At 42.4% G+C, this 24161-nt stretch overlaps 1 protein-coding gene across 2 annotated transcripts in view; it reads left to right on the forward strand.

The window, feature by feature from the left end:
* Positions 1-16974, forward strand: part of LOC133451190 (glutamate receptor ionotropic, NMDA 1-like) — an 86658-nt gene extending 69684 nt beyond the window's left edge. For both annotated transcript variants that reach the window (XM_061730156.1, XM_061730157.1), the window contains one exon: positions 16775-16974. In XM_061730156.1, the coding sequence (XP_061586140.1) occupies positions 16775-16840 (66 nt within the window). In that variant the 3' untranslated portion in view covers positions 16841-16974. The remainder of the gene's footprint in view (positions 1-16774) is intronic.
* Positions 16975-24161: the final 7187 nt, after the last annotated feature.

Below are 24161 nucleotides of genomic sequence, written 5' to 3' on the forward strand. Positions count from 1 at the left end.
AAAAACAAAACAACCCAAAAAAAAAAATCACACACACACGAAGAAAAGAGCGCTGAAAGTTCACGACTGCTTCACGAACCGGAACCGGAAATGTGCTGCTACCAAGCAAACCAATCACAGCCCTCTCGGTCTGCGTTGGGTCTGCGTCGCCTCGACGCGTAGTTACATTTTTTGGGAGGTGCAGGTCAGGCTACGGCGTAGGCTACGGAGAGACTCCCGCGTAGCCGCCTACCCTACGGCGTAGGCTCTGCGTTGATTTAACGCAGAACCATAATTCAGGCTTTAGAAGGAACTAGCTGACCCCCTGCAGGTGTGAGTGGGAACTACAATCAGGAGAGTTCTCTGTTGTGCATTGATTCTGTTGTGACTGTTTCAATGACCCCAGGGCTTCTTGTCTCCTCCAACTGAGAGCTTTCTGCACATGAATTGAACAAACTGTTTTAGTTTCTCTTTCAGGGACCCCTGTGTAGGGAGGGGAATCGAGAACCGGTTCTTGTTGAGAACCGGTTCCCAGTGTTTCAATTCCTTGGAATCATTTGCCTTTTTTGCAAACGATTCCAGTGGGCGCGATTGACGTCACCATGCAACGTACGCATTCGCACCCAGCAGGAAAACATGGGGACAAAGCGCATAAACGTTCGAAATTTTGGTTACATTTTACCAAAAAGGATGACAACAGGGCAACTTGCAATACTTGCAATGTGGACATTTCAACAAATGGAGCAACCGGTCGCGCTGGGAGCGCGGAGTCGGCCGGTGCTCGGCCACGAGGACGAGCCGGGCTCCGGCAGACGCTGCAGCTCGTCAGCTCATCTATGGGAGAGTTAAAGAGCAGTCACTGCTAGCTTCTCCTTTCATCAAGGCAGGGAAGAGTATGACCCAGGCCAGAATTGATGAATGTCACCAGCAGTGACTAAGTTTGTGGTGTTGAACATGTTACTGGACATTCTTGTGTAATTGCCACAGAATAGTTTGTAGTATTTAGTTAATTTCTACAGAAGAATATTTATTTTGTTATTATTATTTTATATTAAATACATATTTTATATTACAAATAATTTTGTGGGGACCCCCTGGCACCATGGAGGAGCCCAAGGCTGGGGGCGTCTTAAGACCTCACTTGTATTTTACAAAGTTGATGTTAATCAACCTGTTTATTCTCATTTTTCCAAATGAGAATCGATAAGAGAATCGATAAAGAATCGAATCGTTAAACACAATCGAAAATGGAATCGGAATTGGAAAAATCTCATCAATTCCTATCCCTACCCCTGTGTGTCATATAACCTCTATGTTTTGCTGATTGTATTGACAAATCTGTAGCTGGTAGGATAACAGACTGTGTCTTGAGGTCATTTGTGATCATATTGATTAGGTTTGTGTTGATACGTGTTGTTTTACAGCCAATGAAGGCATTCAGTTATTGAGGCAGGGAGGAAAAGGGCCAGAAAATAAGAAATGACCTATCAATATGTCTGGAGGACAATCATTAACTTCTACAGAGCACCAATTACCTTCATCATAATGCCCAGCTCTCCGTCCCCATCAATACATAATGTCAGCTCCAATCAGTTCAGCTTAAGCTCTTCCTGATGAGTGCCTGCAGTACCCAGGCAGATAACAGAGGCCATTAAACCATGTTTAATTATTTAAAACCTGATACAATATACACACGCAGCGCACAAAATTAGCAAGAAAGGGCTCTGCTCTAATCCTGTGTAGACCATGTCCACCTAAACAAAACAGTTCCAACAACAAGCACCTAAATGAGCACAACATGAAAAAATGAGGATATGACACAGAATGTCATCAAGCTAAAGACACCAACATGGTAGCGGTTTAAACGGTGTAAAGATGAGGACATGATTATGCTCAAAATCAAGTGGGCAAAACCTTTTAAGAAGTTCCAGCCAGGTGCTGCTAATCATCAATCTTTAATAAGTGGATCATTGGCTGACCTTGATAAAAGTAGATGTTTTGGCAGGTATGTGTTTTCAAGAAGGAAAGTAGTCAGTAGTGAACATCCCGGAAAATGTCCCTGATATTAGATTAGATACAACGTCATTAATCCCTTGGGGAGTTTCTCTTCAGGGATATTAGGAGTTTATCCCAATTGACCCCCAGATCAGACCGTGGAATGAGAAGCAAGGGCGACCTCTCATAAATCTCTGAGACAGGTAGAAGAGGACGAACAAGGATGGGCAGGACGAAGACCAAGCGGCTCCTCTTGGATCTGAGGTTAAACTGTCCAGCGGATCCTCCTCTCCAGTACCCCAGAATAGACCTTAAGCCTGAATTATGGTTATGCGTTAAACCTACGCCGTAGGGTACGTGCCTACACGGGAGTCTCTCCGTAGCCTACGCCGTAGCCTGACCTGCACCTCCCAAAAAATGTAATTATGCGTCAAGGTGACGCAGACCCAACGCAGACGGAGAGGGCTGTGATTGGTTTGCTTGGTAGCAACGCATTTCTGGTTCCGGTTCGTGAAGCAGTGGTGAACTTTCAGCGCTCTTTTCTTTGTGTGTGTGTGATTCTTTTGGTTTTGTTTTTTTGAACAATAGTTGTCCTTATCTCTTTGATAAGGACTGTGACCGGAAAAGCAGGAAGCTAAACAAAGTATCAACTAGCTCTCTGGGGGGGTATTGCACTGCGAAGAAATGGAGTGAATGGAGTGATGGAGAAGTCCGAAGGGTTCACGATGGCGTCACGGCAACGGCGTTGGTTCTGCGTTGGTTTAACGCAGAACCTTAAATCAGGCTTTACCAGGGATGCTGAGGAGTGTGATCCCTCTGTAGTTGCAGCACACCCTCCAGTTCTGCCCCAGTCTCCCTCCCTGATGTCCAGGTGATGCTGTACAGGCATGTCCGGAGAAAATGTCTTCTGTCTAGGGAGAACATGGAAGCAGGAGTGATATGATATGAGGTCCACAAACCTGCATCTGAAAAAATCAGCAGACTGTTGGAACAATGTCCTCTGGACATGTGAGTCCAACGTGGACATGTTTGGTCTTCATGTCTAGAACCATGTTTGGAGGAAACCAGCAGAACCAGCTCAGACCTACTGGTGGTGGTAGTGGAGGGATGATGGTCTGGACCTGGACACCTGCCAGTCCCTGATGGACCATGAACTGTTCTGGAGACCAGAGTCTTCTGGAGACACATGTGAGGTCTGAGTCATGTGACAGGAAACAATCCCAAACACACCAGAATGATGAAAAATAAAAGAACCATGGTTTTGTAATGACCTGGTCCAAGTCCAGACCTGAACCTGGTTTAGATGCTGTGGTGGACCTTCAGAGACCTGTGGAGACATGGACGTCCAAAACACTTGATGAACTTTCAGATTCAGTTCAGAAACCTTGATGACCTGAAGCAATGTTGGCAAAGAAGAACGGACCAGACCTCCTCCAGAACCAGGAGACACTGATGAAGTGAGACAGGAAACATCTACTGAGATCCTGCTGAAGGTTGATCTATAAAGTGATGAATCATAGGGGTAGTATTGCCCATCTTTTTGTCTCCTTTTTGGCATCAAGTTGATAATTAATAATGGCACGCTGGAAAGAGCCCTATTTTTTATTCGTCTGATGTTGTATAATACTTAGACCCACTATGATCGGACAATTTTGATTATGTTTTAGACTATAAAACAACAGATTATAAGCAGGGCACTAACTTCTCAACATGAGTGTAGATCTTCTCTCTGTAATTAGCAGATATTCCTCTCTGAGACAAGGCTCTCAATGATTCTCAGATGTGAAATTCAGTGTAAAATAAAGGGGGGAAAAAAACATCAGACCGTCTTTCTTGCTGACTTCAGTGAGTTTCTGCACGGATTAAAATATCAACTTGAATATATGGGTTTCATTGATCTGAGAGGGAACCGCGGATGATATCAGAATCAAAAAGAAGGAGATGAAAAGGAGCTTTATATTAAAATAGTTCACACACGCATGAAGAAATCTGCTCTGAGTCAAAGGATTCCCCACCTCGTCAGCAGCCAGATGCAGCCGCCTGACAGAAACACCTGAATAACTTCAACCAGTCTCCGCTGCCTCCCAGCTGGCGTATGTGCAGGACAGATGTAGAAGTCTGAATGTGAGACGTTAGCAGAGCAGCCCCAAAAACACACCAGACTATCAAAGAGAACATTCAATACTTACTCTCAGAACCAAACAAAAAAACAAGGCTTTTCTATCCAATCTTCTCTTGATTACGAATAAAAGGTTCGGGCTCCAGAGTTTTGATCAGATGACACTCAACTGTGATTTAGTCAACACACCTCATCCCAGTTCTGGTTAGGGACTTGGCTGTGGGACCGCTCAGTCCTGTGGATCAGCCCTCTGACAACTTACCTAACTTACTTACTTAAAGGGGACCTATTATGAAAAACATGTTTTCTCTTGCTTTAACATATATAAAGTGGTCTCCCCTCAGCCTGCCAACTCAGAGAAGGAGGAAAGCAACCAAATTCTGCAGTGTCTGTACAGCCGCCCGGATGAGCCGTCCAGTGTGATGTGGATCTACGAGCCAATAAGATTCTGCTCCCGTCGTGAGTCACGACAGGAGCAGAGGTTTGGCCTCCGATACGTGAAACCAGCCCACAACTATAAAACCGTGTCCTAACTGCATGCGAGCGTCCCACTATCGCGTAGCACTGCGTGACATCGGACGCTCTCTGTCCATCTCCCTCCAGCAGCTGCCATTTTTTTTATTATTTATTGGTTTATTTGACAGGGACAATGCACATCAATAAAAACATTGCTGTAAATGTGCCAGAGTCAGCCAAGAGGCTATTTTTCATCTGTAGTCCCTGGACAGATGTAAGAATACAAAAAAGTACAGAAAGATACAGAAAGTACAGAAAAGTACAAAAGTAAAGAAATACAGAAAGGTGCAATTAAGTTTTAGTGCAGACAGAGCTGAGTATTAATCAACCATTTCTTTAAATGAGCTCTAAATAAACTTTATGTGACTTTATTGAGGTTTTTGTTTTGTTTTTGTTTTTGTAGTGAAATGAGGAGGAATCATAGAGATAACTTCTCATTTCAACTAACTGGATCAGCCGTTCCTCATCCGTGACTGTTTCCTACAGCGCTTTCAACCGGCTTTCAACCGTCTTTCAACCGGCTTTCAACGCGAGCGACAGGAAGAAAATAGAAGCAGGGTGTCCGACAAATGTTCAGCTCAAAACGGTGCGCTGCGTCGCTGGGGCCAGTTAGGACAGTCCAATAGAAAATAAAGCAATGGAATTGATTTATTCGCCGACGCTCACTCGCATCGCATGCAGTTAGGACACGGTGTAAAGGCTGATTTATGGTTCCGCGTTACACCAACGCAGAGCCTACGCCGTAGATAAAGACATGGCCCAGAGGCTGAATTTCTAATTTATATAGAAAAAACAATAAAAAGCTTGTTTTTAAGACATTCAAGGCTGTTTAAAATAGACATTAAATGCCATAATAGGTCCCCTTTAAGTCTTCACTGCAGTGGACCAACGGCAGATGATTGCAGCCCCCTGTGGACCTGCAGGGGGTCTTCACTGAAGGCAGGTGAAGGTTGCACCTCTGAAAGCACCTGCAGTGGGAGTATGCACCTCTGTGAGGACCTGCAGTGGGAGTATGCACCTCTGTGAGGACCTGTGCCGGGTCTTCCCAGCTCTGCGGGGACCTGCAAACTCCGCAGTGTTCACTCAATATTCTTACAAGCCATATGCTCCTCTGTCCCTCTGATGCGCTGATCAAAGTCTCCCACTGCCTCCTTTGCTGCTGGAGGGTACTGGGACCACAGTCTAGGTCCAGCTGTACTGGTACTGGTTAACGAACCCCACGAGCAGCTGCCGTTCCTCTGAGCTGACTCACCTGCCCAGGTTTCACTTGAACTGCTGTCTGACGTCATGATGGTAACCATGGAAACAATAAAGATGGCCTATACAGTGGTCTCCTGTTTTCGTGGTCAGAAAGAAGTTGTACCTGTGTACCAGCTGCTGTATCAGAAATGTCCTGGAGGTGGAGTCACTGTCAGAGCTTTGTTACACCTCCAGCTGTGTCTTCATTTATCTGTGCTGTTACGCATAATGTTGTCTCCACTTTCACTCCCTGTTGAATGAGGAGACCAGTTGTGGAGATTCATTATTTTATTTAGAGGTCTACTGGAGCTCTGCATGCTTTGTTATTGCCCCTGTATCCTCTCCTGCTGCAGCACGTCTCATCACCTTCTGGTTGAGACACAGGTCTTGTCTCTTTGAGGCTCAACCTCCTCATAGGCTCAGTCTGCTTTGATCAGTTTCCTGATCGGTTTAAAAAAACAAACAGACTACAAAGTTCAGGACAAAGGTTGTTTATGAGACTATTTACTATGTAGAATACAGTATTAATGCATACTGGTGTTGCAGTTGCTTGTATACTGTATACTGTAGATGTTGGATGTAAAAGCGATTATGCAATGGGCAACTGGAAGCCTTTGTCATGTGAGCAGCCTCTGTATTTGTGGTCACATTGCATTATAGGACAGAGGCATGTGAGGTCGACTGCTCAGTTTTTTCGCTTGGCATTTTCGTAAAGCGATCACTTTAAAAGGGATGGTTTTCCTTTCTGATGTAGCTCTGACGGGAATTCCGACCGCTGAAAGTAAAAGTCATAATGAAGCTTGGACGTGGTTCCTCTGCTCCATCATCAGGGTCCGGTTGGATCCAGGATGTTGATGTTTACTGTAGTTCTGCTGTTAGTGGGGTTTGTCCCCCCACCCACCCCAGGAGAGAGGCAGTATGGCGGCACAGTGTTGGGGCCTCATTTATAAAAGAGTGTGTAGGATTTATACTAAAAGTGCATGTGCGCCCAAAAGCCGAAAATGGCGTGCGCACAAAAAAATCCTGATTTATAAAACCGTGTGCACGCAATGTTCTCTTTATAAATCACAGTCCAGCTGGAAGGTCGCGCATGTGAATTCGCCTCATACCCCGCCCTCTACACGCCCACTTCATACCATGAATGGTCAATGCAAACTACTTGATGACTGTATTTTCATATGAATGAGCCTGCTGAGCATGCGCAGCGGCTTCCTGCAGTCTGTTTCTGCTGTGCGCACGCAAGCTTTATAAATGAGGCCCCTGATCTGTGACAGCATCACCAGAACCTCGTCACCAACACTTTCTCCCCAACCCCACGGGTTCCCTTTGATTTTTCTGATTGGTTTACTGTAGTGTGCCTGTGTTTGGGACTCATGTTGTGACCGGCTGTGTGTTTGCAGATGAGGGCAGTAAAACATCCTGTTTTACTGAAACATTTGACTGAAACACTCCATCGAACAGAAGTGAGCTGCCTCAATGGAGCACCAAACACACACATAATTAAGGGTGCTTTCAGACCTGTGGTCCGTTTGTTTTGTTCCGATTCAGGGGCTAAATCGATACAGTTGTGTCGTTTTTCGTTTGTGGGGTTTGTGTTCACAAGGCAACCGTCTCTAGCGGTTCAAAGCTGTGGCAAATGCCATGCGCGAACCAACTGGAAAAACAACAATGGTTATAAAGCCCCTTTCACATAGAGGGGCAGACCGCCGCCACTGATCCCATTCATTTATGTGCTACCGCGGCGCGGGAGCGGACCGCTCTGCGGTAGAGCTCAGCGGCGCCTGCCGTGGCATTTACGCCGCGCCTTCCTGCCCGAATTGAACATTTTTTAATTTCACCGTGCCGCACTGTGACAACATCTCGGCACGTCCAATAGGAAAGAAGGTGGTGGAGGCTGCACCGACTCTTCTCCTTGCGCCGCGGTCACAATGAATGGAGTTGTGTCGGTTGCTGTGTCGATTATGCTCTCACTCCAAATAAAAAAAACGCACCGCTCCAGGTCTGGAATGGAAGCGAGCCGAGACCACCTCTCCGAGGAGATCTTGGCTCGCTTGTTTTGTGCCGCATCCGAGCGCGATTGCTGTGTTCACATGTACCAAACGAACATATCTTTAGGGGGAAACGCTCCCTGTTTCGGAACAACTGCCCTAAACGGGACAGGTGTGACAGCACCCTAACACACCCAGTATACAACCAACCGTCGCCCTACCCACACCCACCCACCACAACGTTAAAACCAAAGGTGGAGGAAGAGAGAAAGCTCCAGAACCTCCAGGAGCTTCTCTCAAAGGCACCTCAACGGTTCCTTCAGACCGGAGGGTGTTGTGTGTACCTCTGAAGTTCCAAACACAGCTGCAGCTACTGACTTTGCACTTACTACAGACATGTTGGGGTGGCTGGATGACTTCGTACGGCAAGCAAAGGTCGGCCTGTGTGGTCCGACTCCCTAAAAGAAAGTTGAAAACTAAACCGACAGAAAGAACCCTGCTTCAAGTGTTCAGATTGTCTTCTGCATCACATGGACATCTGGAAGCCAGTTGGTATGATTGGTATGACCCGTTAATGTGAGTAAGACGTTAGGGCTAGGTAAACACAGCCGGACCGGGTCTCCTCTTTCTTCTCCGCTTGAAAATCTGCCTAATTCTTTGCAGACCACGAAGAATGCTTCAGAAATTAATAGCTAGGGTAATAGAGGGTCTGCATTGATGTCACTTCCCCACTGGACCAGCCCCCTTACTCACACTGAGTGGCAAAACATCAGCAAAAACAGCTGCAACTAGTGGAGAAGACGGGATAACAGCTGATTATGGGCTTAAATTAAAGGCAGTTGGACTTGACAGTGACCCGTACAGTTACCCCAAGAACCAGTGGTTCATGGACATTAATATTTGGCCACGAATCCAGTTTCCTGATATTTATATGAACTTAATTTCTACGCCGGGGAAATACATGAAGCAAAGCTTGAAGGCTTACAAAGGTCTTGACGCTTGGTCCGACTTCAAGGCAGGATTTGTTGTAGAAATTAAAATGATGAGGACACCGAACTTTATGATTTGACCGTTTAACGTTAGCTACCCAAAAATCCAACATTACCTGATACAAAATGGGAACCGCAAATCCACGTTTCGGTGCCTGGAATCCAGTTGTTTCTGTGAATTGCAGCGATCCATTTGTCTCTCTTAAGCTTATTTTTTGGCAGTCTGTAAAACGATAACTCCGATTTCTTGCTAAATCTATGAGTACAGTCGATCCCACAACAGCTCTTTCCCATTTTAGATGTTTTCTAGTGGCTCAAACTGAAAGTTTACGCTGCCACTCAGTCTTTCTGCCACTCAGTGGGCGAAACCCGCTGTGAAGTCACATCTGTGATGTCATGCGCATTCACTCTATATGTTCTGGCACGACATCAGACACAAGAGTGGTATAGAGAATCTGGTCAAGCTACAAAATAAACCACCATAAGGGGGTTCTGCTTGTACATGGACATTAGGTGAATGCATTGAAACCATTCTGAGCAGATCAACATCATAATCTAGGAATATACATTTGTTGCTTCAATTCACGGCTGGGGAATGTTCAACTTTCCATGCTTTAACACAAGCTTCACCCAATCAGATTGTAGCAAGCTAGTGCTAGCCCATGAGATGGTACTGTAGGTTGGGGCGGGGCAGTTTCAAAGCACGCATACTTGTATAGCGAGCAGGAAGAAAGTTGATTGGATGTTGATGGTATGATGAAGACACATCAGAATAACCCATCATCAAGGGTTTTCATGGAGCTGCATCGTTGCCATGGCGATTGTTCAACAGCATCTCCAAACTCCTGTATAACCTCACAGGGGGCTTGTCCGGGCCTTATTATCCAGTCTAAGGTCCCGGTCTGCTCCTCCTTTGTGAGTCTGTTGGTTAAAAGCTTCCTGTAATGAATGTGATGGACTGAAACGACCGCCACGGGCCGTGCACACGCCTCAGGGCCGTGCACACGCCTCAGCGGCCACGTTAAGCGGGACAAAGGACCCGGCCACACCGTCAAAACCCTTCACGTCGGTCTGAGGGGCACAGCTAGGTCTGGTTCTACCTCGGTGGTGGAACTGAGCATGCTTGGTTCTAACTGTGGCCGATCCGTGTGTGTGTCCTGTAAACAAGGACTGAAACACACACACACACAGAAACACACGGAGCGGCCAGGTTTATGTGGAGACGGGAGCAGGCACACACTGTGAGCTGTAGGCGCTTATATAACCTGCTGCTGAGCAGATGGAGCACACACACACACACACACACACACACACTCACACACACTGACACACACACACACACACACACACACACACACACACACACACACACACACACACACACACACACACACACACACACACACACACAACCACTCATAACACATACAACAGACCAACTATACACAACACACACGGTTAACATTCAATGACAGAAAATGATTTATTTATCCTGGTGCTCTTGTAGATTTTAATACTTCACCACACTGTGCCATTCTGCATTAAATATGATTACTCATCCTTATACCGCTCCACTATTTAATATTTACAAGTAATATTTGATATACAGGACTGTCTCAGAAAATTAGAATATTGTGATTTTCTGTAATGCAATTACAAAAACAAAAATGTCACACATTCTGGATTCATTACAAATCAACTGAAATATTGCAAGCCTTTTATTATTTTAATATTGCTGATCATGGCTTACAGCTTAAGAAAACTCAAATATCCTATCTCAAAAAATTAGAATATTCTGGAAATCCTAATCTTAAACTGTAAACCATTAATCAGCAATATTAAAATAATAAAAGGCTTGCAATATTTCAGTTGATTTGTAATGAATCCAGAATGTATGACATTTTTGTGTTTTTAATTGCATTACAGAAAATAAAGAACTTTATCACAATATTCTAACTTTCTGAGACAGTCCTGTAACTTGTCCTAGACAGTGGGCAGTACACAGTGTTTGAGTCTATCGTACTGTTATCTCTGTATACTAATGTGTATTACACAGATCATCCAATGCTTATTACATTATTTCTGTCTATAACTTCTGTGAACTAAAACTACAGTCGTGTGAGAAGAAAAGTACTCGCCTGTAGAATCCATGTTTTGTTCACTGGTTTCTGTTTATGAAACCAAACTGGACAACTAGAATAAAACGTTTCCTTATTGTCCTTTAAAAGCAAAAATGAAACAAATTGAATAACGGGAAAATAAAAATGTAAAAACCCATCCTTTAACATCCTGTTCTCTGGGGCAGCAGTCTAAGCAGAGACGTCCACAGGGACTAGAGAGACATTCCTATGCAAGCTGAAAGATATAATCTCTGTTTGGGAAATCCTCCTAGTAGTAATAGTAATAATAATAATAGATTTTATTTATAGAGCACTCTTCATTCATGCAATCCCAGAGTGTTTACAAGATTAAAACAAGTACAGGAAAAGGTCAGTATCAATAAAAACACACCAGTGTCCTCTCCTCTCCACTCTCCTTAACATTTAAAAGCTTTCCTGAATAATGTGAGACTGAAATCAATTACTCTTGATTGTTGGTTGTTACCATGGTAACAACTCCCCGTCCCAACGGCAGGAAGTGCCGTGTGGCTCTGAGTAGTAAGTCCCAATTAATGCATACTACTGATATTTACTCAAAGGGCCAATCCCAATACACCCCGTACTTTCTACCACTACCCCTAAAAATGAAGCCACAAACTTTAGGGCTCTTGTAATCTTCCCAGGGCCCAGTCCCAATACTCCCACTACACCTACTTTTCAACACTACCCCTAAACTTTGCTTGCTACGTCACTGCGTGGTTTAGGTTCGGGTACGTAAGCGACTGTGTAGTTACGTTTGCACATACGTCACACCATATCAGGAAGCCCAGAGATAAAAGCTGTTTTAATTTCAGCTGTAGCGCTGTTAATATGCCACTTCATTAAGTTTTAATATTTTTTCAGGCGTAAAAGTAACCGTTAAGATCCCCAACCTGGGCTCAGTTTATCCAAATAACACCTGTTAAGAAATTTGCTCCGATGTTTTCAGGGGATATCTAGAGCCGCCGGCTCGGGAGCTGATTTATGGTTCCACGTTAAATCAACGCAGAGCCTACGGCATAGGGTACGGCGTAGGGCGCGCGTCGCCGCGTAACCTACGCCGTAGGCTCTGCTTTGGTGTAACGCGAAACCATAAATCAGCCTTTATTCTGGCAAGGTTTGAAAAAGAATTCTTATGTACATTCACTGAGTGAATATTTTGAAAGTAAAATATATATTTCTCTCTAGAAATGTAATCAAAACGCATTTTTATGTAGAAACTAACTCAAATTATTGATTTTATTCACTAAAAAATAAGAAATGTCCGCCATGTTGTTTTTTTTTTATTCAGTCTGCAAATGATGACGTAAAGCATTCTGGGAAATTTTTCTAGCCCTCGGTCAACTAGGGTGCATCTGAAAACCATACCCCCTAGCCCTCGTTATGTCCACTAGCCCTACATGCAAAGAGGAATTGGGACACCACTACCCTCACGGGAACGCGCAACATTTAGGGGTAGTGCTGAAAAGTAGGACTAGGGGGGGATTGGGACTGGCCCTTATTGTAGGGTAGGAAAAGTTGTTGGGCAGATCCCGAGCCCCAAACCTCTTTTAGGTCCATCACTTCAACCCCCGAGCTCAAACGCCGTACGGCCCCTGGGGACCTTTTCTCTGTCTCCACCCTCCATCTTTTTTTCTGTCCTTTCCTTCTTCTGTCACGCTGGGTTCCTTCATCATTGGTCTCCCTCCTCCTCCTTCATCTTTGACTTTATTCTTCTTTGGTGGTCTGTCCTCTATCAGCTCTCCTGTCCCACTAAAGACAGACGGATGAAAGCAAAGAGAGTTCAGAGTCTTATTTAAAGCGTCCCGGCAGGTCGGGGTTTGATTTTCACGTCGTCCTCTTGTAGAGGAGAAGTGAAGAGGCTCAAACTGTGTGGTGTCCGTCTTCGTCCTTGTGTCTGCCGGATGTTTTTTACCTCCTCTTCCTCTCCTGTCCCCTCCTGTCCTCCATCTCAGGGTTTCCCTGGAGCTCTCTCACTTTTGTCCTCCATTAACCTCCAGCTGTCGTCCCGGGAGACCGGCCGGGAGACGCTCGTCTTCCCCCTCTAACTCGTCTCCCTTGCAGCGACTCATCCAGCCACTCTGCTTTTTATTCATGAGGTTTCTGGGGAAATAAATCTTCCTTCCTTAGGACTCGTTGGCCAACCTGCAGACAGATATATGACTATGGGTGCGAGCTGCGTCAGTTCTGATGGTTTCTCAGTCGTTCTTTCCAGATTACAATGGCCCGTGAAGATGTTTTTATAGTCGGACTGAGAAATGTGGCAAATCTTTGATGCAGGTTTTAATGTGTCCGTCCCTCTCACACTTCATCTCTCCTGAAACCCTTGTCTTCTTCATGTGAAGGGAGTCTGAACGGTGTCTCTTCTCAGGGATTTGAACGGTTGTTTCACGTTAAAACACTTTGACTGCTCGCGGAACGTTTTAATGTTTGGTAACAGGCGAAGTGGCTCAAGAGGAGGAGGAGGCTTGTTTCTCTGGTCGTCTCTTTATGTTCTATATGAGTGCACTGCAAAAACTCAAAATCTTAACAAGAATATTTGTCTGTTTTCTAGTTAAAATGTCTCATTTTTAGTAAAAAAAAATCTCATTACACTTAAAACAAGACTCATCACTGGAAAAAAACAACTATTTAACCTGTTTCAAGTAGATTTTCACTTAAAATAAGTAGAAAAATCTGCCAGTGGAACAAGATTTTTTTGCTTGTAATAAGAAGATAAATCTTGTCCCACTTATTTCAAGTGAAAATTTACTTGAAACAGGTGAAAATGGTCAAATAACAAGTTATTTTTCTGATAATGACTCTTGATTTTTTGACTAAAAAAAGAGACATTTTAACTAGAAATAAGACAAATATTCCTGGTAAGATTTTGAGTTTTTGCAGTGTGTTTTCTCTCAGTGGGTTTGAATGGTGTCCAACTACAGGCTGTCAACACACACACTGCCTCTGTCCTCCTTTGCAAGCATGACCCAAGTAGTTAGGAAACACGCCAGCCGCCAGGACGCACCAGCATCACGCTCTATATCACGCTAAAGTTGCTTTCGTCAACGAAAATTATGACTAAATATCGTCGTGAACAAACCTTTATCACCTGAGGAAAACGATACGAGACGCAACGAAAATGCTGGTCATGTGACGATAACGATAATTAAACATATAATGCAATATTGTAGTTGAGCTTTGACGTTGTTGGCAAGCAGAAAGTCTGAACTGCATTCTTTCGTCCTCTGAAGGATGATGTCCTGAACCAGACTTTCCAAGTATGAACCACAAAATACAAGAGCACACCTACTGGTACTGAGAAATGGCCACTGTGGCATGTTAAACACACTTTTAGCAGACATGCACTGCAAAAACTCAAAATCTTACCAGGAATATTTTTCTTATTTCTAGTTAAAATGTCTCATTTTAGTCAAAAAATCTCATTACACTTAAAACAAGAGTCATTACCAGAAAAATAACTTGTTATTTGACAATTTTCACCTGTTTCAAGTAAATTTTCACTTGAAATAAGTAGAAAAATCAGATTTTTCTACTTATTTTAAGTGAAAATCTACTTGAAACTGGTAAAATTGTTCTTTTTTCCAGTGATGACTCTTGTTTTAAGTGTAATGAGATTTTCTTTTCACTACAAATGAGACATTTTAACTAGAAATAAGACTAATATTCCTGGTAAGATTTTGAGTTTTTGCAGTGTGACCGTTGTAAGATGATTTAGCGGGTGATGTAGTTGATACCAGTCTCTCTCCCCTCTCTTTCTGAAGAACTCACTATTCTGTCCATGTTTGATCCAGATGTAATGTCAGCAGACTGTAGGAGTGTCATCTACATAAAACAGTCAAAGTTACATTTGAACAGTCCAATGCAAAGGTTACAACCTCCTCTTTTAATCTTATACCGGTGGTATATGTAAAAACATTGTAGCGATCAGTTTAAAGTCTATCATAAGATTGTAGGGATTGTAGTCTTAGGTTTAGACAAAAACAACCACAATATCTAATCTTTTTTCAGTGTGCTCTTATTTATGTATGAAAAATGAAGCTAATAAGAACAAAAAATTAAGTGTTAGGACGATGAACCCCAATACCATTTCCAAAGGATTTAACTGGATGCATCTTATCTGCAACAAAGGTGTTCTCTAACTTTTACATTTTTGGTAACCAGCAAACGTCAACATTTTATATTCATTAGGTTCTCTGTTTCCAGTGAACTGATGACAGCAGATGTGCATCCAGTGTATTTAATCTAGATGAACACATTTGTATAACATTTGTCACGTTCCTACATGCTTTAAGTGTCCGTCGACGCTACTGTGATGTGACGAGACGAGGCTCAGGGGCGTTAGGGACAGAAGTCATCCAGTCTCCATCTTTGTTGGAGTTCTTTTACAGTAAATGATCCAACCACTATATCCACCAGTGTTGTGCAACTTCCTACTTCTCATGAACTAGTTCAAAGTTCAGTTCACATAGTTTAAAAATGAATAGTTCACGTTCATAGTTCACCATTTTCATTTTGAACTAGTTCAAATTCAGTTCATTTCAATATTTTTAGGTGAGAAGTACGAATGAAACGCCCCCCTATCCTAAAACTGTTCACTGTATACAATCATGTATTGTCCTAGTGGCTTTTCAACTTTACTCATGCTGTAAATCTCCAACAATGTAGTCCATTATCAGTGTTTCTACCTGTTGCAGGTAAATCCTCCCCCTGAAGGTGACTGGGGTTGTTTGGGGATGTTGGGTCTTCTTGCTCTTTCCTGATCACTTTGTTTGATTGTCAAGGACTTGCAAATATTTTCTCACACTGGACAGATGTTTTAACTGTTTAAACTTTCTCAGAGCAGGTTGTCATAATTTGAACAGAAAGTTTGGATTTTTACCGTTGGACTCTTTGGGAGACGATGTGTAAAATTCCCTCAGATAATGATAAGCGGATCATCATCTGCGTCTGCAACGTCTCTCTCTTCACTGGTCATGTAAAGATGCACCGGGCTCGGGCCACCGTTGCCATGGAGCTGGTGCCCGTTGCTATGCTAGTTTATAGTTTATAGTTTTATTTGGATCCCCATTAGCTGCAGCAAAACTGCAGCTACTCTTCCTGGGGTCCGACACATAATATACAGTACATGACAAAAATAAAAAAAAACCTAAAGAGGTAGTAAAGAAAAAAGAAAAGAAACATGGAAAAAGAAAAAGGTAAAAAAAAAAGGAAATTCTACTACAAAATATACTTTAGATTTCTGTCAAATAAGACCAGTGCTCCTTTTGACACTCACATTAAGGTTACAGTCATTCCGAAACATTTAGATGTAATGCATTACAATACAAAATCATACCTTCTTTAAATAGCATCAACCAATTCAAACAATGTATAGTCATCGACAATGCGTTTAAGTTATGATCACTAGTGTGTCAGCTAGTGTGCACTGCATTGTGGGTAATGTAGTGAGAAGTCGTCGTCTCGTTGAGTATTTTAAATGTGGTGAAATGTATTCCGTAATAATTGGACATAAACAGTGAAGCTGAAACTCACATAATCTGAACAGTTCAAATTCCAGTTCCTGATCTGCAGAATGAACAAGTTCACGTTCAAGTTCTTTATTTGCAAATATGTTGCGTTCAGTTCAACGTTCTCACAGAAATGAACGTGTTCAATGAACTCGTTCATTTGAACTCGTTCATGCACAACACTGCCTGTAACTGTGGTTGCAAAGAAGAAAAATTCTGAACAATGTGAGTGAACCTGGACCTTGTTTAATTAACGTGTGTTGTTTTGTCCTCTTCTCTGTTTTCATCCCTCCGCCTGTAGCCGTACCCGACTGACATCACTGGCCAGCTCAACCTATCAGATCCCTCCGTCAGCACCGTGGTGTGAGAGAGCCGGAGAGGGCGAGCAAGCTTCACTGCTGCTACTGAGCCTCGCACACACACACACACACACACACACACACACACACACACACACACACACACACACACACACACACACACACACACACACACACACACACAGGAAGGAGAATATGATGGCATCAGGTCACACACACACACACACTGACAGTGTTTCTATCCTTGTGAGGACCCCAGACCTGAACCTGGTTCCGCCTGAATCTGAGCCCTACACAAACCTCTCTCTCTAAAAAACTCCCCCAAATGTTCTACAAATACGGAATTATCTCCAAGTAAAATCAACAAATGTCCCCAAATGTCCTAAAAGTGCTAAAATATCCCCAGATGGCCCAAAGATGCGGCCGAGTCTTGAGCTGCTCAACATACACCCACGTTTCCAGGTTCCCCAGAGAGAGCTGGGCAACATGACAGATGGAGAGCCGCCATGCTGTAAGGCCATGCCCACCTCAGGACTTGTTAGTGACTTTAATATCCACTTACATGACCACAGGGTTTATAAAGAAGTCAGCGGGCGCTGGAGAGTCCTGGATGAACGGGAGTGAGTGGACCTGAACGGCAAAGATCAATATTTACTTCTGATTATATGCAAAAATGTTTCTTTTCAGTTTTAGCAAATACGCCATTAATTATGTATCAGAACTGAAATGAAAAGGTAACAATGCCCATGTATACTGTTTTTCAAGGCCAACGGTTCAGACTTTTAATGGCTAACATTTTAATAATGAACACTGACTACCTACTTGACATTTACAGCGTGAACTCAGTGGTTCTCAGCTCAGAGAAATGTTCTTTTTTAAGGATGACCGTGATCAAACCAGTTGTAGGAAATCAAATCATACAGAGCTCTGGACTCTGATCCGGAACTGTTTACAACTCAGCTGACGAATGACATACGGTGCGCCCGAAATGCCATACTAAACAATATATTCTAAAAAGTATACTTAAATTCGGCACGCTTTTGAGTAAATATCAGTAGTATGCATTAATTTGGACGTACTATTAAGAGCGCCCACGCCTCCCGTTGGGAGGAAGTGACGTATCACAGCAGGAGTAGCAGCTGTTACCATGGTAACAGCAGCAGTAGCAGCACCGCTATTTCCCGTTTATTCTGGCCGAAACAAGATGACATTATATAATATTATTATATACAAATATTATAATATTAATATTATATAATAATATTATGATACTTAATATTATACTTATGACATATACATATCACTTAGCAACCAAACGCTGCCGCATTGCATTGTGTGAAGTTTCTGCTTAGCTAGTGTCCGTCAATCCATACCAATACATTTCTTCGGAATGAGTATGGATAGTACATACTATTGAGTACGTACTAATGTTTCGAACGCACTAAAAAATCTCACATACTCATTTTGCATACTCATTAGGGTGGAAGTATGGAATTTCAGACGCAGCCAAAGTCTCTCGTGACGTGATTTAGCAGGCGATGTCCGGTGGATGAAACCACGTAGAAACTCTTAAATCTGAACCAAATCATGTTGTCAAGATTCTCTATTGTGAAAACACTTGGAAATTTAATGGAAAAAGACTAAAGACCAGAACCAACCCCTTTCATGTTGGATTAGCTGGTGGTCACTTCCTTATCAACCAGACATCCTGACAGTGAAGTTCCCCTGCGCTGGATATTTTCTGGAGTTACTGTATCCCCATCCAGCTAAAGTGAAACCATGTGAAATGATAAGATCCTTGTGTCACACTCTGTAAGAAAACCTTTCTTCAAATGGTAGTGTTTCGGCAATTTGGAGGTTAATATAATCAGACTAAAACAAACTAAATGTGAGCTTGTGGTAAAACTATTTTTCTTTTACTGACAACATAAACTTGAAAGGTTAAAATATCACGAAAGATCAGTCACATATCTATGTATCTACAGTGTTGTGCTAGTTACTGAAAAATAGTAACTAGTCACCTTTACTAGTTACTTCATTAAAAAGTAACTCAGTTAGTAACTCAGTTACTTAGACCTAAAACCGCGGGCTTTAGGAGAAAAAGCTATGGAGCGAGTCAGGATGCAGCGGCTCAGAAGAGCAGGGGAATACGTGCGAGGCGGGGCTGATCTCTGCAATTTGAAGCCTTGTATGATAATTGTAAAAAGAATTTCACTTATCACGGGTTCTTTTTGGAACGTAACCCCTGCGAAAAACCAGGGATTACTGTAATGACAATATCTCCACGTTACGAGTTACAAAACTCGCCTTCTCTTGGCTCATGACCGTCATGTTTTTGAATAAACACCCACTACGTTTCCTCTGGTCTCCGCGTGTGGGGAAAAAAAGCTTGACTGTAGCCAGAAATAACTGAGTAACTCACTGTTTGGTAACAGTAATTGCGTTACTGAATTTAAAAAGTAATGCGTTAGAGTACTAGTTACTGCAAAACTAACGGCGTTACTGTAACGCGTTACTAAATAACGCGTTAGTCCCAACACTGTGTATCTACTCCTCTTTTGGGGTTTCATCCGGATTGAATCTATCTGAGAGAAGTCTCGCTGAGTCGTAGCTGGATAAAGCTGGTGCCCGTGGCCTTACAGGATGGCGAGGTTTCCCCATAATGCATTGCTTAGTGACATCCGTTGCCAAGTTCTTGTTGTCAGGTGTCCTTACAATTCACACTTGCCCCAACAATGGTGAGTTAAATGTTCCTGGTGATGATAGAATTACAAACACAAACATTACACAATCACACACTCGCCTTGCTCTGCTCTTATTCGTCGGCCTCCTGCAACCAGAGGAGCTTTTATTTTGAAAGAATGATGTCAGACAGCTTCTTTTTTTTTGATTGATGTTTGTAAAATTGTCCATTTTGTTCTGTTTCCTTTTGATCACACTGACTGATTGCACTGACTTGTCCAACATGCTAAAACAACCAGCTTTAGAACCAGTATAAACCGGTTTATTCCTGTTGTTCCTCCAACACCAAGCCTTCCATCTGGAATGGACTAATTATATGTCTGATTGTGGTGGGCGGAGTCTCTGGGACAGGAAGTCGTTCTGGAACACAGAACATGTGATGTGGAGCTGCTGAGGATTGTGGGTAACTTCTTCAGAGAAACTGTCACACTTCCTCCTGATTAATCAAACTTTTGTTGTTGATCAGATTAATCAGGAGGAAGTGTGATGGTTTGGTTCAATAATTCAAGAAACCTTTCCTGTGTTCAAGAGATTCGATCAAACTAGTAAAGGTTTTACATCAATTAAACTTTACAAACAATACAAATAAACATGTACTGTAGCTGTCATACATATTTTAAATCACTTATTTTCATTTATAAGTTCCTTTTTCTTTGTTGATGAAAGCATGAAATGTTGCTATAAATCTGCAGCAAATAATCATTTTAACAGAAAAAAATCCCTACTTTTAAAAACTTCAGTTAGAAAAAGAGTTACTGAAAAAGAATAAGATGGTAATGACAGACATAAATATGTTGAGTGTATTTTTTATTGTAGCTTTTTATGGAGGCCCCTCTAGCATCTCCTCCAGCGTGTTTGTGAGTTTATTATTTTGTTTGAGTTAAACACTGTAACATAGTAATAACAGGAACTGTTCTGGGAGTGGTCCAAATATATCTGGTAGCGCCGGGTAGCGTTTGAAAACTGTTCAAATGTGTTTCTGGCTCCTGATAATGATACTCTACACTACACAACTTCACTATTTATAAGTGGTGATCAATGAAGCTATAACTGCCAATTAGAAATTAAATGCTTTTTATTCTTGGACACAAATAATAAAAGAGAACACGTTTTTTAAATTACAACAATATTTTCCAAAATTTCTAGGAGTTTTTGTTGTTTTGAGTAGGACAGGCATTTTTTTTTAGAAATAAATGTATATTTAATACACATTCCCTTTTAAATCCAGTCAGTGGAGATTATCATTTTTGCCAGTCACTTTCTGTTTAAAGGCACTCTGTGTAACAGTAACACATCTGACCACATGGGGGCAGCATAGCACTAAAATATGAATCCCACCTCTGCCACATTCAACTTGCTAAACCTATACCAGCGTGCAAGTTGTGGCATGTTTAGTTCCTCTACTGACCACTAGGGTCTGCACGCAACAGTGAGTCCATCTCCATGGACCTCCATGTTAAAATGTTCAACTTTACAGCAGAAATAAACATATTTACAGCACGATAAAGTTAGATTTCCCATCCATGACAACTGCTCCAGGTTATTTTGGGTATGCATTGTTGTCACTTCCCCACTGGACCAGCCCCCTTACTTGCACTGAGTGGCAAAACATCAGAAAAAATGGTTGCAACTAGTGGAAAAGACTTCAGCTGATTATGGGCTTAAATTAAAGTTGGGCAGTTAGACTTGACAGTGACCCGTACAGTTACCCCAAGAACCAGTGGTCCATGGACATTAATATTTGGTACAGTTACCCCAAGAACCAGTGGTCCATGGACATTAATATTTGGCCACGAATCCAGTTTCCTGATATTTGTATCTACTTAATTTCTACGCCGGGGAAATACACGAAGCAAAGCTTGAAGGCTTACAAAAGTCTTGACGCTTGGTCCTACTTCAAGGCAGGATTTGTTAGTGAAATTAAAGTGATGAGGACACCGAACTTTATGATTTGACCGTTTAACGTTAGCTACCCAAAAATCCAACATTACCTGATACAAAATGGGAACCACAAATCCACATTTCGGTGCCTGGAATCCAGTTGTTTCTGTGAATTGCAGTGATCCATTTGTCTCTCTTAAGCTTATTTTTCAGCAGTTTGTAAAAAGATAACTCAGATTTCTTGCTAAATCTATGAGTACAGTCGATCCCACAACAGCTCTTTCCCATTTTAGATGTTTTCCAGTTGCTCAAACTGAAAGTTTACGCTGACACTCAGTCTTTCTGACACTCAGTCTTTCTGCCACTCAGTCTTTCTGACACTCAGTGGGTGTAACCCGCTGTGAAGTTGCATCTGTGACGTCATGTGCATTCCCTCTATAGTTAATAGCTAGCTGACTAAACAAAAGTTATTGTAAAGCATTAGTGGCGCTGGTAATTGCAGCGGGCTCAGCGGGCTGCAGCTAAATAAATGACAGCAGACTAGCAGTCCCCGGTGCTTCGTCCCAACTGGCTCCCCGAGTCGAGGCACATTTCAGGTTGACCTGAACTCTTGGATTGGTATCTTTGCTCCGGCCTCCATTGGGCCCAAGCTGTGACAAACCCTCAGGGACAGCAAGGCTGTGGTCATTTAGCTGAGCCTCCGCCAGTCGACAGTCCCATTGGTGCTTAACTGGAGCTCAACCAATCCCTGTTACAAATCTGGCATCAGTCATTTCAAATCTCATCTTGTTGGCAGAATCAGAAGTGAGGATGTTTGAACAGATGTGATCAGAATCAAGGTAAATTAATTTTATGTAGCACCTTAGGGTAGCATGAGCTAGCCCGGGGGTCGGCAACCCGCGGCTCTACAGCCGCAGGCGGCTCTTTAGCGCCGCCCTAGTGGCTCCTGGAGCTTTGTCAAAAATGTTTGAAAATGGAAATAGATGGGGGAGGGAAATATATTTTTACTGTTGCTGTCTCATGTCAACATGTGGCCAGAAGTGATTCTCACCAAAAACTGCAGCTTTGACTGTTTTTTTTTTTAGCATTTTGTTTTTAAATAATATCCTATTTGGAAGTTAGAGAGATAAAGATAGTAGAATTTATGGGGTTTTCTGTTTGACTCCAGGAGTCACATTTAAATGATTTCTTTTCATGAAACTCCCTTAAATCTTAAGCTCCGTCGGTGTTGTGGCGCCCCCTGCTGTCCACAGGCTGTCTCAAAGTCACAACAAATGCACTTTTATCAGCAGTTAATCTGCTGCAAATAAGTCCTCTTGTAAGGTTATACGTTGCAATATTGTTTATTTTAGAAACTATTTTCTGTTGTTTTTTAATTTTTTTTTCAGACAGAGAGAAACCGTTTACCTGACAGCAGCTGCGTCGTTTAACAGTGTCGAAATATAATTTCAAAGTAAAGACTGCGTGGAATACACTGCAAAAACTTAAAATCTTAAAAATCTTATTTCTAGTTAAAATGTCTAATTTTTTTGTCAAAAAAATCTCATTACACTTAAAACAAGACTCATCACTGGAAAAAAAAAAACAATTTTCACCTGTAGATTTAGTAGTAAATTTTCACTTGAAATAAGTAGAAAAATCTGCCAGTGGAACAAGATTTTTTTGCTTGTAATAAGAAGATAAATCTTGTCCCACTGGCAGATTTTTCTACTTATTTCAAGTGAAAATTTACTTGAAACAGGTGAAAATTGTCAAATAACAAGTTATTATTCTGGTAATGACTCTTGTTTTAAGTGTAATGAGATTTTCTTGACTAAAAATGAGACATTTTAACTAGAAATAAGACAAATATTCCTGGTAAAATTTTGAGGTTTTGCAGTGTAGCCGTGTTGCAGATGGAAGCTGAGCTCAGAGGGCCGGCAAACATGCATGGGTCCTCGCGTAGTTACATTTTTTGGGAGGTGCATGTCAGGCACGGCGTGGCCTGCGGTATAGGCTCGGCGTCGATTTGTTGCAGAACCATAATCCAGCCTTTACGCTTTCTGAGCTCACAGGCTCCGCCCATTGGCCCCGTGGAGACTGGGACCCCCAAACCCCCCCCTGTGTATCTGCTGATGATGTCAGTCCGTCTACCTCCACTGCTCTGTAACTGATGTCCTGTTAAACTGTCCGGAGGTTTCTACACTGCAAAGTAGCTGCCGTAACACTGAAATCAGACACAAAACTGTGTTCAAAACACAAACGTGTGTTTGGGTCGTCGCTGACAACAAGAAGACAAACCCTTTTAGTGATTATTCCCGTAAGCATCTACCTGCAGACACTTGACTGATTTGGATCAGAAATCTTTGATCAGAAATCTTCCTCCTCTAAAATATTATTTTATTTTTCTCCTGCCTGGCCCTAATACTCTTCCGTACATATATTTTATGTAAATTATGTAAAAAGAAAAATCTAACAAAAAAATCAATGATATAATGTGAAAGAATCGTGACAATAAAGTACTTTTTAAATTGCCAGATAAGACGATAAATCCAGACTTCTTGTATATCTTGTATATCTAGAAATACAATAAATGACAGAACAGAAACTCTTTCCGGCTAAATCCTGCAGAGACTTGAAAGTTCAGCGTTCCCGTCTCCTAGGAACTCTTCTTCCCAGTTTACCCAGTAGCTGTTGGACTCACAGGTGTCTTTCAGCTGAAGATTTGACTTGAGAAGATCTGAACGGGTTTAAGGTTTGTCTCTG

Source organism: Cololabis saira, chromosome 9, assembly GCF_033807715.1.
Source record: "Cololabis saira isolate AMF1-May2022 chromosome 9, fColSai1.1, whole genome shotgun sequence".
Lineage (NCBI taxonomy): Eukaryota > Metazoa > Chordata > Actinopteri > Beloniformes > Belonidae > Cololabis > Cololabis saira.